At 47.4% G+C, this 16,626-nt stretch overlaps 1 protein-coding gene across 3 annotated transcripts in view; it reads left to right on the forward strand.

Annotated features, from left to right (window-relative positions):
- BRD8 (bromodomain containing 8) overlaps nt 1-16,626 on the forward strand; it is a 378,782-nt gene that overhangs the window by 20,105 nt on the left and 342,051 nt on the right. For all 3 annotated transcript variants that reach the window (XM_069244463.1, XM_069244464.1, XM_069244465.1), the window contains exon 2: nt 13,896-13,992. In XM_069244463.1, the coding sequence (XP_069100564.1) occupies nt 13,896-13,992 (97 nt within the window). The remainder of the gene's footprint in view (nt 1-13,895; nt 13,993-16,626) is intronic.

Below are 16,626 nucleotides of genomic sequence, written 5' to 3' on the forward strand. Positions count from 1 at the left end.
GTCACTCTACCCCCTTCACCCTACCCCCTCATGCTCCCCCAAACTTTCCCAACTCCAATCTACCCCATTCCAGTCTACCCCATTCAACTCAAGTCTACTACAATCTACACCACTCCATTCCAATCTACCCTACACTAATCCACACAATCTACCCAATTCCAATCCACCGTAATCTCCCTACTCCATTCTACCCCACTCCACTACCCCAGTATAGCCAACTCCACTCAACATCAATCCACCGCTTCTATCTATCACACACCACTGCAGTCTACCCCACTCCACTCAACCTCACCCCATTCCAGTCTACCCCAATGTATCCTACTCCAGAATATCCCATTCCAGGCTACCCCACTCTACTACACTACATTCTACCCCACTTCACTCTACCCCAATATACCTCACTCTATCCCACTCGACTCTACCCCACTCGAATCTACCCCACTCCACTCCACATTACTAACTTTTAGCCATGCTTAACAGCAGCCACACTGGTGTACAACATGGCTAAAACACAGTGTCAAAGCCAATAGCTCTCTCTTATAAGCAAAACCAACTGGCTTTGCCAGTGCTTGTTTTTTTAGGGCTTGAGTATTTTCTAACTAGAATCGTGACTGTCTAGAGATGCCCAGGTGCCCTCAGAGGCAAGGACAATTGATAGAGAGCACCAGGCCTGTTATAGCAAAATTGCTGTATTTTGTTTCTTGTGTCTGCCTCAACTGTTGCATTGACTGAGATTTCATTAGTAAATAGCAGTCCAGGCCTGGCTCTGCTTTCCCAAAACAGTCTTTGAGATTTTTTCAACCAATGCACAAGCAGAATCTTTCTCAGCTTCTCTTATGATGGCAGGGTTAGGGGCGGTCCAGCACATAGTTTGTGTTCATTACACAGTGTATTCAGGGGCGGCTCCTCCGTTAGGGCGGAGGAATGTTTCTCCCCTGCCAGAAGCGGCAGCTGCAAAACCTTTACAAGAAAACAATGGTAAACTGAATTTATTATCGTTTTTTTGTAAAGGGGCAGGGCCACGGGGTGGCGAGCAGTAAAGGGGAGTGCACAGCACTCCCACTCAGAGTGCATGTGTGTGTGGCCGGCCGTCTCGGGCTGGCCAAACACACATGTGCAGTAGGCTCTCTCCAGCCCGGGCAACTGTCTGCCTGGGAGCGCCCTGGCTGGGCCCTCCCAGCCCATCCTGATGATGCACTGAGCAGCGTCAAGATTGGCCACAGGGCTAGCTCGGATCCTGTGCCTGCAGACGGCGACAAAGGAGTGGCGCAGCAGCGAGTGAAGGTAAGTGGGTTTTAAATTAAATGTTTATTCTCCTACACCCCACTCGCGCGCCGCCCCGCCCCTTCCGCGAACCGCAACTGAGTGTATTCCTATTTCTGTCCCGCACTTTGTGAAAGCTGCAACAGCATCAAATTCGTGCAGCCATGTTTGTGGAATTCCAAAGCACTTTCTATGCTTTGTGTTGCTTTCACAACCTGAAGTGTCTTATGTGAGTTTACAAAAATGGTGCAGCACTAGACACAACTTACTACAAAAGCAGCTCAGATCTTCTCTAGGAATCGAACACACAATTTCTGAATACTAATTAACTATTTGTATATTAAACTCGCAATCAGTCAGGATAATTCTGGAAAACTAATCTTGCTGTGTCTAAATGCTTTTAAGCATTATGTTACCTGGGCCAAACATCTGTTTGGGGTTGTTTCCTGGACCAGGAAGATTCTAACAACTTGTGGTTTCCCTTTGTGTAGTCTAATTTCCCGTTGTGAGGTAGTCTTCGCTAATCTGAATTAAAGATCTATTCTTCTTTGAAAACATAGCATTTCCTGTACATTGGAGTTTGAGTGTTCTTTTCTGAATCCCTTAGCTGAGTTTCTAATCCCTACCATCTTCTAAACTGCAAAGGTTTGCTACCCCTGGAGTGTCTAGTGACTAAAGTGAGTAGCCATGTTATTCATTTGGATTGCAATGGCATTGGTGGCCTTGGGATACTCATGTTAAACAAAACTATCTGTAGAGGATCCTGACTGTTACCACTCTCTGCTAGATGATTGTAAGAAAATGCCTTACAACCCCCCTCCACAAAAATGAAATTCTATTCCATTCAACCTTATACCGTTGTTTCTCTCTCTGATTCATTAAAAAACTTTCTGACTGTTATGAACTCTAAAGCATCCTTTTCAAATGTCTCCCACCTTTTTATCCAGTTCACCCAACTAAACAGGCACACGTCCATCCACTACTCCCAATGACAACTCACAACTTCCCTTTTCTAATCCACTCCCATTATTCCAGCCCTACTCCAAACACTACTAATGCATGAGACCTTGAGAGCACAAACAATCCACCAGGAAAAAAGGAGGCATGTTTTACTAATCTACTAACTACTTAACTCTAATTTTGGGTTTCGGAGTAGCATGCTATTTGCTGCAAAGCACTTTAATGCCTCATCAGGGGTAGTAAGTGCTATATAAATACAATTTAGAATTACATAAATACATCACAGTAATTTCTGTCCTCATTGCAAGCTAAACACTATCCTTAATGCAGTCTCTATATTACAGTGAGTGTGTGTGTAAGTGCTACACCATAACACCAGGTGTAGTGCTTATGAAAGAATACTGTAGTGCAGTGCTATATAACAACAGCATATGCTCTTATTGTAGCCCTTAATGTTGTTCTTACAATTTAGCACACTGCCCTGAGTGCAGCCCATCATCATATCAACTGCTCTCTGTGCATTGTTAAATTAGCGTGATAGAGCCCTGTAGGAAAGTACCATCTTGCCTGGCACGTTACCCCCTTATTTCACTGTATATATGTTGTTTTAGTGTATGTGTCACTGGGACCCTGCCTGCCAGGGCCCCAGTGCTCATAAGTGTGCCCTGTATGTGTTCCCTGTGTGATGACTAACTGTCTCACTGAGGCTCTGCTAACCAGAACCTCAGTGGTTATGCTCTCTCTGCTTTCTAAATTGTCACTAACAGGCTAGTGACCAATTTCACCAATTCACATTGGCATACTGGAACACCCTTATAATTCCCTAGTATATGGTACTAAGGTACCCAGGGTATTGGGGTTCCAGGAGATCCCTATGGGCTGCAGCATTTCTTTTGCCACCCATAGGGAGCTCTGACAATTCTTACACAGGCCTGCCACTGCAGCCTGAGTGAAATAACGTCCACGTTATTTCACAGCCATTTACCACTGCACTTAAGTAACTTATAAGTCACCTATATGTCTAACCTTTACCTGGTAAAGGTTGGGTGCTAAGTTTCTTAGTGTGTGGGCACCCTGGCACTAGTCAAGGTGCCCCTACATCGTTCAGGGCAAATTCCCCGGACTTTGTGAGTGCGGGGACACCATTACACGCGTGCACTATACATAGGTCACTACCTATGTATAGCGTCACAATGGTAACTCCGAACATGGCCATGTAACATGTCTAAAATCATGGAATTGTCACCCCAATGCCATTCTGGCATTGGGGAGACAATTCCATGATCCTCCGAGTCTCTAGCACAGACCCGGGTACTGCCAAACTGCCTTTCCCGGGGTTTCACTGCAGCTGCTGCTGCTGCCAACCCCTCAGACAGGTTTCTGCCCTCCTGGGGTCCAGCCAGGCCTGGCCCAGGAAGGCAGAACAAAGGACTTCCTCAGAGAGAGGGTGTTACACCCTCTCCCTTTGGAAAAAGGTGTCAGGGCTGGGGAGGAGTAGCCTCCCCCAGCCTCTGGAAATGCTTTGATGGGCACAGATGGTGCCCATCTCTGCATAAGCCAGTCTACACCGGTTCAGGGATCCCCCAGCCCTGCTCTGGAGCGAAACTGGTCAAAGGAAAGGGGAGTGACCACTCCCCTGACCTGCACCTCCCAGGGGAGGTGCCCAGAGCTCCTCCAGTGTGCTCCAGACCTCTGCCATCTTGGAAACAGAGGTGCTGCTGGCACACTGGACTGCTCTGAGTGGCCAGTGCCAGCAGGTGACGTCAGAGACTCTTTCTGATAGGCTCTTACGTGTGTTGCTAGCCTATCCTCCTTCCTAGGTAGCCAAACCTCCTTTTCTGGCTATTTAGGGTCTCTGCTTTGGGGAATTCTTCAGATACCGAATGCAAGAGCTCATCAGAGTTCCTCTGCACTTCTCTCTTCACCTTCTGCCAAAGGATCGACCGCTGACTGCTCAGGACGCCTGCAAAACCGCAACAAAGTAGCAAAGACGACTACTGCAACCTTGTTATCGCTGATCCGGCCGCTTTCTCGCCTGTTTCCTGGTGGTGCATGCTCTGGGGGTAGCCTGCCTCCTTCTTGTACCAGGAGCTCTGAAGAAATCTCCCGTGGGTCGATGGAATCTTCCCCCTGCAGCCGCAGGCAACAAAAGACTGCATCACCGGTCCTCTGGGTCCCCTCTCAGCACGACGAGCGTGGTCCCTGGAACTCAGCAACTCTGTCCAAGTGACTCCCACAGTCCAGTGACTCTTCAGTCCAAGTTTGGTGGAGGTAAGTCCTTGCCTCCCCACGCTAGACTGCTTTGCTGGGTACCGCGTGATTTGCAGCTGCTCCGGCTCCTGTGCACTCTTCCAGGATTTCCTTTGTGCACAGCCAAGCCTGGGTCCCCGACACTCTAACCTGCAGTGCACAACCTTCTGAGTTGTCCTCCGGCATCGTGGGACTCCCTTTTGTTACTTCGCGTGGACTCCGGTTCACTCCTCTTCTAAGTGCCTGTTCCGGTACTTCTGCGGGTGCTGCCTGCTTCTGTGAGGGCTCCCTGACTTGCTGGGCGCCCCCTCTGTCTCCTCATCCAAGTGGCGACATCCTGGTCCCTCCTGGGCCACAGCAGCACCCAAAAACCCTAACCGCGACCCTTGCAGCTAGCAAGGCTTGTTTGCGGTCTTTCTGCGTGGGAACATCTCTGCAAGCTTCTTCACGACGTGGGACATCCATCCTCCAAAGGGGAAGTTTCTAGCCCTCTTCGTTCTTGCAGAATCCACAGCTTCTACCATCCGGTGGCAGCTTCTTTGCACCTTCAGCTGGCATTTCCTGGTCATCTGCCCACTCTCGACATTGTCGCGACTCTTGGACTTGGTCCCCTTGTTTCACAGGTACTCAGGTCCGGAAATCCACTTTGGTTGCTTTGCTGGTGTTGGTCTTCCTTGCAGAAACCCCCTATCACGACTTCTGTGCTCTCTGGGGGTTATAGGTGCACTTTACACCTACTTTTCAGGTTCTTGGGGTGGGCTATTTTTCTAACCCTCACTGTTTTCTTACAGTCCCAGCGACCCTCTACAAGCTCACATAGGTTTGGGGTCCATTCGTGGTTCGCATTCCACTTTTGGAGTATATGGTTTGTGTTGCCCCTATACCTATGTGCTCCTATTGCAATCTATTGTAACTTTACACTGCTTGCATTACTTCCTTTTGCTATTACTGCATATTTTTGGTATTGTGTACATATATCTTGTGTATATTTGGCATCCTCATACTGAGGGTACTCACTGAGATACTTTTGGCATATTGTCATAAAAATAAAGTACCTTTATTTTTAGTATATCTGTGTATTGTGTTTTCTTATGATATTGTGCATATGACACCAGTGGTATAGTAGGAGCTTTGCATGTCTCCTTGTTCAGCCTAAGCTGCTCTGCTATAGCTACCTTCTATCAGCCTAAGCTGCTAGAAACACCTCTTCTACACTAATAAGGGAGTAAGTACCCCTTGGTACCCACTACAAGCCAGGCCAGCCTCCTACATTGGTTGTGCAGCGGTGGGATAAGTACTTCTAACTACTTACCACTTTGTCATATTGTACTTTTCATAAGAGAAAAAAATACAAAACAAGTTTAGTGTATGTACACCTAACCACAAAATTTTGCTTTTCTTCTCTTACACTATCTGCTAAGTGCTGAAAAGTACTCTTAAACTTTCAAAAAGTTTCTAAAAAGTTGAAAGTTTTTTTTTTCCTGTTTCATTAAAAAGTCCTAAAACTTTTTCTCTCTTTTATCTGTCCCTAAACCTTTGCTATCGTGTCTGATGTAGGAACTTCTCTTAATTTGGTCAGCACAGCTTATGACCACCTTAACTTTAAGAGCTTAAGGAGTCTCTGCATTGATAGAGGTTTAGTGGTAGGAAAGAACCCCTCTAGAGAATTATTGTCTAACATGCTTATTGAAAATGATAAGGCCTTAGCTGGCACTTCAATTGAGAAGTTAGGAGATAGCTCATACTCTGACTCAGGAGAGCCCCCAGTAAGAGTGTTAGAGGGTGCCCTTCCTAACCTGCCCCTTAACAGACCACCTAGCATAGCTGGTAGTAATGGAAGCTCCCATCACAGTAGGGATATTTTTGTTCCTGCAGGCCAGGTTGCTAGGGTGCCAACTGTTAGGGAAAGGTCTCCCTCTGTTCATTCACATCATTCTTCTGTGTCAAAGCATTCCCAACCCACCCACCCTGATGACAGAATGTTAGAAAGGGAACTCAATAGATTGAGAGTGGAAGAGTCCAGGCTGAAGTTTAAACAGCAACAGCTGGCTCTAGACAGGGAATCGCTAGACTTACAAAAAGAGAGACAGAGGTTGGGGTTTGGACCCCATGGTGGCAGCAGCAGTATTCCTGATAGTAATCCTGTGAAAGAGCATGATTCTAGGAATCTGCATAAGATAGTTCCCCCTTACAAGGAGGGGGATGACATTAACAAGTGGTTTGCTGCACTTGAGAGGGCCTGTATGGTACAGGGGGTCCCTCAAAGGCAGTGGGCTGCTATCCTATGGCTGTCTTTCAGTGGAAAGGGTAGGGATAGGCTCCTTACTGTGAAGGAAAGTGATGCCAATAATTTTACAGTTTTAAAGAATGCACTCTTGGATGGATTTGGCTTAACCACTGAACAATACAGGATTAAGTTCAGAGAAACCAGAAAAGAGTCCTCACAAGACTGGGTAGACTTCCTTGACTATTCAGTGAAGGCCTTAGAGGGGTGGTTACATGGCAGTAAAGTTTCTGACTATGAAAGCCTGTACAATCTAATCCTGAGAGAGCATATTCTGAATAACTGTGTGTCTGATTTGTTACACCAATATCTAGTGGACTCAGATCTGACCTCTCCCCAAGAATTGGGAAAGAAGGCAGACAAATGGGTCAGAACAAGAGTCAACAGAAAAGTTCATACAGGGGGTGACAAGGGTGGCAAGAAGAAGGATGGTAAGTCTTCAGACAAGGGTGGGGACAAATCTAAAAATGAGTCTTCATCAGGCCCACAAAAACACTCTGGTGGGGGTGGTGGGTCCAAATCCTCTTCTAATCAAGTAAAGAAACCATGGTGCTATTTATGTAAAGTAAAAGGCCATTGGACAACTGATCCCAGTTGTCCAAAGAAAAGCACCAAGCCTCCCACTACCACAACCCCTACTGCAACCTCTAGTGCCCCTAGTAATAGCAGTGGTGGTGGGAACAGACCTACTAATAGCCAATCCAAGGGAGTAGCTGGGCTCACTTTTGGTAATTTAGTTTGGGTTGGTCTTGTTAGGGAGACCACAGAGGCTGTGTTATTCTCTGAAGGTGCCATTGATTTGGCCACCTTGGTTGCGTGTCCCCTTAATATGGATAAGTACAAGCAACTTCCCCTAATAAATGGTGTTGAGGTTCAGGCCTACAGGGACACAGGTGCCAGTGTTACCATGGTAATAGAGAAACTGGTCCACTCTGAACAACACCTACTTGGTCACCAGTACCAAGTGACAGACGCTCATAACAACACTCTTAGCCACCCCATGGCTGTTGTGAATCTTAACTAGGGTGGGGGGGTTACTGGTCCAAAGAAATTGTGGTTGCTTCAGATTTACCTGTAGACTGTCTACTAGGAAATGATTTAGAGACATCAGCTTGGGCAGAAGTGGAGTTGGGGGCTCATGCAGCAATGCTGGGCATTCCTGGGCATATTTTTGCTTTGACAAGGGCTCAGGCCAAAAAGCAAAAAGGACAGGGTGACTTGGATCCTGGAACAATGGACCAAGTGCTCCCTAAAGCTAGGGTTATTAAGGGTAAATCCCTACCCACTATCCCTCCCTCTACATATGATTCTCCTTCTGAGGAAGAAGAATTCCCCCCCTGTGCAGAACCTTCACCAGAGGAGCTGGCAGCAGACACTGCTGAGCTTTTGGGTGGAGGGGGGCCTGCCAGGGAGGAACTGAGTGTGGCACAGCAATCCTGTCCCACATTAGAGGGTCTAAGACAGCAAGCTGTCAAACAGCAAAATGGGAATGTCAGTGACTCACATAGAGTTTACTGGGAGGACAACCTCTTGTATACAGAGGCAAGGGACCTAAAACCTGAAGCAGCCAGGAGATTGGTCATTCCCCTGCAGTACAGAGAGTTCCTCCTAACTCTGGCACACAACATTCCCTTAGATGGACATTTGGGTCAGATCAAAACATGGGAAAGGCTTGTCCCCCTGTTTAACTGGCCTAGGATGTCAGAGGACACAAAGCATTTTTGTCAGTCTTGCGTGACCTGCCAAGCCAGTGGCAAGACTGGTGGCACCCCAAAGGCTCCCCTTATTCCACTGCCTGTGGTTGGGGTTCCCTTTGAAAGGGTAGAGGTTGACATAGTTGGCCCCCTTGACCCTCCTACTGCTTCAGGCAATAGGTTTATCTTGGTGGTAGGGGACCATGCCACAAGATATCCTGAAGCAATTCCTCTAAGGACCACTACAGCACCTGCAGTGGCAAAAGCCCTCCTGGGAATCTTTTCCAGAGTGGGCTTCCCAAAAGAGGTGGTATCAGACAGGGGTAGCAACTTTATGTCTGCATATTTAAAGGCCATGTGGAAGGAATGTGGTGTAACATACAAATTCACCACACCTTATCATCCACAAACAAATGGACTGGTAGAGAGGTTTGATAAAACTCTCAAAGGAATGATAATGGGACTCCCTGAAAAACTCAGGAGGAAATGGGATGTCCTGTTACCTTGCCTCCTTTTTGCTTACAGGGAGGTACCGTAGAAAGGAGTGGTCTTCAGCCCCTTTGAACTCCTATTTGGACACCCTGTAAGAGGTCCCCTAACACTTGTGAAGGAGGGTTGGCAACAAACTTTAAGAGCTCCTAAGCAAGACATAGTGGACTATGTACTCGGCCTAAGATCCAGAATGGCTGAGTACATGAAAAAGGCCAGTAAAAACCTTCAGGCCAGCCAAGAGCTCCAAAAGCAATGGCATGACCAGAAGGCTGTTCTGATTCAGTACCAACCAGGACAGAAGGTGTGGGTATTGGAGCCTGTGGCCCCAAGAGCAGTCCAAGACAAATGGAGTGGACCCCACATCATTGTTGAAAAGAAGGGAGAGGTCACCTATTTAGTTGACCTGGGCACTGCCAGGAGTCCCCTTAGGGTGCTCCATGTCAATCGCCTTAAACCCTACTATGACAGGGCTGATCTCTCCCTGCTCATGGCAACAGATGAAGGACAGGAAGAAGAGAGTGACCCTCTCCCTGATCTCTTCTCTTCCACAGAACAGGATGCTCTAGTGGAAGGTGTAGTTTTGGCAGACTGTCTTACTGCTGAGCAGAAAGACAACTGCATAAATCTCCTGGGCCAGTTTTCTGAACTCTTTTCTACTGTGCCAGGCACCACTTCTTGGTGTGAGCACACTATAGATGCTGGAGACAGCATGCCTGTCAAAAGTAAGATCTATAGGCAGCCTGTCCATGTCAGAGACTGCATAAAACAAGAAGTTCAGAAAATGCTTGAACTGGGAGTGGTTGAACACTCTGAAAGCCCATGGGCCTCTCCTGTGGTGCTTGTACCAAAGCCTCACTCCAAGGATGGAAAAAGGGAAATGAGGTTTTGTGTAGATTACAGAGGTCTCAACCAGGTAACTAAAACTGATGCTCACCCTATACCCAGGGCCGATGAGCTAATAGATACACTGGCATCTGCCAAGTATCTAAGCACCTTTGATTTGACTGTAGGGTATTGGCAGATCAAATTATCAGAGGATGCTAAAGCAAAAACTGAATTTTCGACTATTGGAGGGCACTACCAATTCACAGTAATGGCCTTTGGTTTGAAAAATGCACCTGCCACTTTTCAGAGGTTGGTGAATACAGTCCTGCATGGGTTGGAGGCTTTTAGTGCAGCATATTTGGACGATATAGCTGTCTTTAGCTCCACCTGGGATGATCACCTGGTCCACCTGTGGAAAGTTTTGGAGGCCCTGCAAAAGGCAGGCCTCACTATCAAGGCTTCAAAGTGCCAGATAGGGCAGGGGAAAGTGGTTTATCTGGGACACCTGGTAGGTGGAGAACAGATTGCACCACTTCAGGGGAAAATCCAAACTATCATAGATTGGGTTCTCCCTACAACTCAGACCCAGGTGAGAGCCGTCTTAGGCCTCACTGGGTATTACAGGAGGTTCATTAAGAACTATGGCTCCATTGCAGCCCCACTTAATGACCTCACCTCCAAGAAAATGCCTAAAAAGGTATTGTGGACAGCTAGCTGTCAGAAAGCTTTTGAGGAGCTGAAACAGGCCATGTGCACTGCACCTGTCCTAAAAAGCCCATGTTACTCCAAGAAATTCATTGTTCAAACTGATGCATCTGAATTAGGGGTAGGGGCAGTCTTATCACAACTCAATTCTGAGGGCCAAGATCAACCTGTTGCTTTTATCAGCAGGAGGTTGACCCCTAGAGAAAAGCGTTGGTCTGCCATAGAGAGGGAGGCCTTTCCTGTGGTCTGGCCACTGAAGAAGTTGAGGCCATACCTGCCAGCCAGGGCCCCAGTGCTCATAAGTGTGCCCTGTATGTGTTCCCTGTGTGATGACTAACTGTCTCACTGAGGCTCTGCTAACCAGAACCTCAGTGGTTATGCTCTCTCTGCTTTCTAAATTGTCACTAACAGGCTAGTGACCAATTTCACCAATTCACATTGGCATACTGGAACACCCTTATAATTCCCTAGTATATGGTACTAAGGTACCCAGGGTATTGGGGTTCCAGGAGATCCCTATGGGCTGCAGCATTTCTTTTGCCACCCATAGGGAGCTCTGACAATTCTTACACAGGCCTGCCACTGCAGCCTGAGTGAAATAACGTCCACGTTATTTCACAGCCATTTACCACTGCACTTAAGTAACTTATAAGTCACCTATATGTCTAACCTTCACCTTTTGAAGGTTGGGTGCTAAGTTACTTAGTGTGTGGGCACCCTGGCACTAGCCAAGGTGCCCCCACATCGTTCAGGGCAAATTCCCCGGACTTTGTGAGTGCGGGGACACCATTACACGCGTGCACTATACATAGGTCACTACCTATGTATAGCGTCACAATGGTAACTCCGAACATGGCCATGTAACATGTCTAAGATCATGGAATTGTCATCCCAATGCCATTCTGGCATTGGGGAGACAATTCCATGATCCCCCGAGTCTCTAGCACAGACCCGGGTACTGCCAAACTGCCTTTCCCGGGGTTTCACTGCTGCTGCTGCCAACCCCTCAGACAGGTTTCTGCCCTCCTGGGGTCCAGCCAGGCCTGGCCCAGGAAGGCAGAACAAAGGACTTCCTCAGAGAGAGGGTGTTACACCCTCTCCCTTTGGAAAAAGGTGTCAGCGCTTGGGAGGTGTAGCCTCCCCCAGCCTCTGGAAATGCTTTGATGGGCACAGATGGTGCCTATCTCTGCATAAGCCAGTCTACACCGGTTCTGGGATCCCCAGCCCTGCTCTGGCGTGAAACTGGACAAAGGAAAGGGGAGTGACCACTCCCCTGACCTGCACCTCCCAGGGGAGGTGCCCAGAGCTCCTCCAGTGTGCTTCAGACCTCTGCCATCTTGGAAACAGAGGTGCTGCTGGCACACTGGACTGCTCTGAGTGGCCAGTGCCAGCAGGTGACGTCAGAGACTCTTTCTGATAGGCTCTTACGTGTGTTGCTAGCCTATCCTCCTTCCTAGGTAGCCAAACCTCCTTTTCTGGCTATTTAGGGTCTCTGCATTCAGATACCGAATGCAAGAGCTCATCAGAGTTCCTCTGCACTTCTCTCTTCACCTTCTGCCAAAGGATCGACTGCTGACTGCTCAGGACGCCTGCAAAACCGCAACAAAGTAGCAAAGACGACTACTGCAACCTTGTATCGCTGATCCTGCCGCTTTCTAGCCTGTTTCCTGGTGGTGCATGCTCTGGGGGTAGCCTGCCTCCTTCTTGCACCAGGAGCTCTGAAGAAATCTCCCGTGGGTCGACGGAATCTTCCCCCTGCAACCGCAGGCAACAAAAGACTGCATCACCGGTCCTCTGGGTCCCCTCTCAGCACGACGAGCGTGGTCCCTGGAACTCAGCAACTCTGTCCAAGTGACTCCCACAGTCCAGTGACTCTTCAGTCCAAGTTTGGTGGAGGTAAGTCCTTGCCTCCCCACGCTAGACTGCATTGCTGGGTACCGCGTGATTTGCAGCTGCTCCGGCTCCTGTGCACTCTTCCAGGATTTCCTTCGTGCACAGCCAAGCCTGGGTCCCCGACACTCTAACCTGCAGTGCACAACCTTCTGAGTTGTTCTCCGGCGTCGTGGGACTCCCTTTTGTGACTTCGCGTGGACTCCGGTTCACTCCTCTTCTAAGTGCCTGTTCCGATACTTCTGCGGGTGCTGCCTGCTTCTGTGAGGGCTCCCTGACTTGCTGGGCGCCCCCTCTGTCTCCTCATCCAAGTGGCGACATCCTGGTCCCTCCTGGGCCACAGCAGCACCCAAAAACCCTAACCGCGACCCTTGCAGCTAGCAAGGCTTGTTTGCGGTCTTTCTGCGTGGGAACATCTCTGCAAGCTTCTTCACGACGTGGGACATCCATCCTCCAAAGGGGAAGTTTCTAGCCCTCTTCGTTCTTGCAGAATCCACAGCTTCTATCATCCGGTGGCAGCTTCTTTGCACCTTCAGCTGGCATTTCCTGGGCATCTGCCCACTCTCGACATTGTCGCGACTCTTGGACTTGGTCCCCTTGTTTCACAGGTACTCAGGTCCGGAAATCCACTTTGGTTGCTTTGCTGGTGTTGGTCTTCCTTGCAGAAACCCCCTATCACGACTTCTGTGCTCTCTGGGGGTTATAGGTGCACTTTACACCTACTTTTCAGGGTCTTGGGGTGGGCTATTTTTCTAACCCTCACTGTTTTTTTACAGTCCCAGCGACCCTCTACAAGCTCACATAGGTTTGGGGTCCATTCGTGGTTCGCATTCCACTTTTGGAGTATATGGTTTGTGTTGCCCCTATACCTATGTGCTCCTATTGCAATCTATTGTAACTTTACACTGCTTGCATTACTTCCTTTTGCTATTACTGCATATTTTTGGTATTGTGTACATATATCTTGTGTATATTTGGCATCCTCATACTGAGGGTACTCACTGAGATACTTTTGGCATATTGTCATAAAAATAAAGTACCTTTATTTTTAGTATATCTGTGTATTGTGTTTTCTTATGATATTGTGCATATGACACCAGTGGTATAGTAGGAGCTTTGCGTGTCTCCTAGTTCAGCCTAAGCTGCTCTGCTATAGCTACCTTCTATCAGCCTAAGCAGCTAGAAACACCTCTTCTACACTAATAAGGGATAACTGGACCTGGTACAGAGTGTAAGTACCCCTTGGTACCCACTACAAGCCAGACCAGCCTCCTACAAGCCCCTTTTCAACCCTTGTTACATGATACCTTTTGTTCATGTTGCCATTACAAAGCAATATTTATAATATTTACTGTGGCTTTTTAGCCCGTGTATCAGTTTATCTACTTCAGTCTTAAAGCAGTGAAGGTGCCACTGTTGCTTTACTAAGTGCTGTCTGTTGAGCCCTAGATAATGTTGCATGTTGGGAGATCTTTAATGAGGAATCCCTGTTTTTTATTTGCTAAGGATTTTTTTCTGTATCTTTCTTAAAGAACACAAGCTGCTGAGTGCTGGTCCAACAGAACCATGGTCGACTCGAGAGAAACTGTGCCTGGCCTCATCTGTCATGAGAAGTGGTGACCAGAATTGGTGGGTATGGTTCTTTCCAATGTCTCATAATCCTTATGGTAACCAACATTACTTGTTAGATCTGTTGCACCAATTTGGATCTTGCTTCCCTTCTTGAACAGAATGGTAGGACTGAGCGCAGAGATTGAGATCCTGATAGGCCATTGATAGACTTCTGCAACTGGCCTGTGCACTGGGAAGCACGGAAACTTTTCAAAATAAGTTGTGTATTCTGGAATTACTGTGTTTGTATTAAATCGGGCTTGCATTTTGGCAAGCCTGAAAGTGTGTTCCTGTCTCTTGAGCACCATGACATGCCCAATACACTATTTGTGTGCTAATTGATGTCCTGACAAACCACAAATGTATTTTTTTTAATGGGCTTAAATCAAAACAGTTTGGATATGGATCCCACCAACCAGATGCTATGGCCTTCAAACCCAGAGAGAGGTTACAAGCAAAAGCACCCATTACCCGAGCATTAAGAAAATAATAAAAACAAAAAAAAACAGAATTACAGATGCTGGTCAGCACTTGACCTAGGATTGGCATGACAGACAGTGCCAAGAAAACTTCAGCAATAGCAAAGGATTCTGAAACTGAGAAGACCCACTTTGGTTCAAGAAAATGATTTAGTTGAGAGATGCACTCTGCACAGTAAACACCAGTGATTTCAACTGCTAGCCGTTAAAAGCTGAAATGTTATTTATTCATTTGGTAGTAGCACTTCATACAGTATCATTTTGCAAAAGACCAGTAAACGTTACATAGTAACTGAGATAAATGGGCAGTTTACACAAAATTAGGTTGCCGATTTAAGGAAATGGTAAACAACACCTTTTTGTGCAGTGCCAGACATAAATATAAATGGAGAAACTACAGCTAAAAGAGGCAAAATTGAACAATTCCTATATATATTTATACTGCTGGAAATGGGGTTTCTGGTTGTCTCATCTATGCATCTAAGCCAGGCAGGACCCCAAAACTCTAGTCAGGGTAAGGGAGCTACACACCCAAGATAACCCCATGCTTACCACCTTGGTAGCTTGGCCAGAGCAGTCCGGCTTATCCCAGAGGCAATATGTAAAGTGTTTGCACAAAACACACACACCAGTGACACAATAAACACACCACAAAAGAGACTCCACACCCTATTGTATGAAAATTAAAACAAACAACATTGGGCACAGGAGCTCCTACCACCGTATTCATGGTAATGGAGGGCACAGCAGTAACGGGACCTCCGCTGAGGATTCCTTTCTGTCCTGCAAGCCCCAACTCGGTGAGTGCCTCCCCCAACAGGTAGCTGCCAGAGGAGGCCCCAAACATTTTTTCTGGTGGTGGTGAGACCTCGCTGGGTCCCCCGCGTAGGAAATAATGAAAAAAACATTGGAGCCACTGCAGACTCCCCCCCCCCCCCACAAGGGGAAATACGATTCTCCCAATGCAAGCCTCCTGGCAAGCCATCAGGCCGCAGGTCAGCAAATCAAGCAGGTCAGTCCTAATGGCGGTTCCTCCTAGCAGCATAACAGTTCCTTCTGGCAGTGTACAGAACCAGCAGCTTCTGGTTACAAATCCACACAGTGTCTATAAACATGGGATCACAGCCCCTCTGCTTATACTCAAAATGCCTTTGATCGAGAGGAACTTCAAAAGCCTCAGAATTGTACAACACCCCCCTTCAGCCCCTGCCCTGACTCCAGACATCATTAGGGGGTAATTGAGCCCTTTGTGTGAGGGCACGACACAGCCTATACCAATGTAAGTGCACCTACCCCCTCTCTCTCAGTCGAGGAAGACAATTCAGTATGCAGTTGTAATCCTGTTACACCCCCACCCTCCCTGTGTGAGGGCTGTCTGGAAAGTATGCACAAAGCCCAGCTGCCACTCTACTCTAGATGTGTATTGGAGTCAGGCTGCAAAACACAAGAGTCATAAACACAGTGAAATGCCCACTTTCTAAAAGTGGCAATTCCACAATAGTAATAACAAAATCCACCTACACCCATAAGCTGGATTTCTCACTATCATTCCAAACAATCCAAACATGCCAGCGCTACTCCTCATAGATCAGAAATTACCACTTAAGTACTTTTAAGGAAATTCCCTAGCCTATGGGAGGAGTAGGCCTAACAGCAATGAGAAACCAAATAGACAGTTTGTCACTACAAGGACCTGTCACACAATGAAGGCACACGTCCTACCTTTTATCTACATAGCACCATGCCCTTTAGGGCTAACTAGGGCTTACCTTAGGGATAATCTACTTGTAGTAAAAAGGCTAGTTCTAGGCTTGGCAAGTACCTTTAAATGCTAAGTCAGTGTGGCAGTAAACTGCACAAACAGGCCCTGCAGTACCAGGCCTGAGACAGGTTTGAAATGCTACTTCTGTGGGTGGCGCACGCTGCCCTGCAGGCCCACTATTAGCATTTAATTTACAGGCCCTGGATATATGAGATACTACTGTACAAGGGACTTATATGTAAATTGAATGTGCCAAACAGGTGTAAGCCAATCACACGAAGATTAAAGGTGAGAGCACATGCACTCTAGCACTGACCAGCGAAATGAGGGACAGAAAAACAGGAGGAGGAAGGTACAATGTTTGGGGATAACCCTGCAAAAAGGGCCAAATCCAACATGTACATTATGTAC

Source organism: Pleurodeles waltl, chromosome 7, assembly GCF_031143425.1.
Source record: "Pleurodeles waltl isolate 20211129_DDA chromosome 7, aPleWal1.hap1.20221129, whole genome shotgun sequence".
Lineage (NCBI taxonomy): Eukaryota > Metazoa > Chordata > Amphibia > Caudata > Salamandridae > Pleurodeles > Pleurodeles waltl.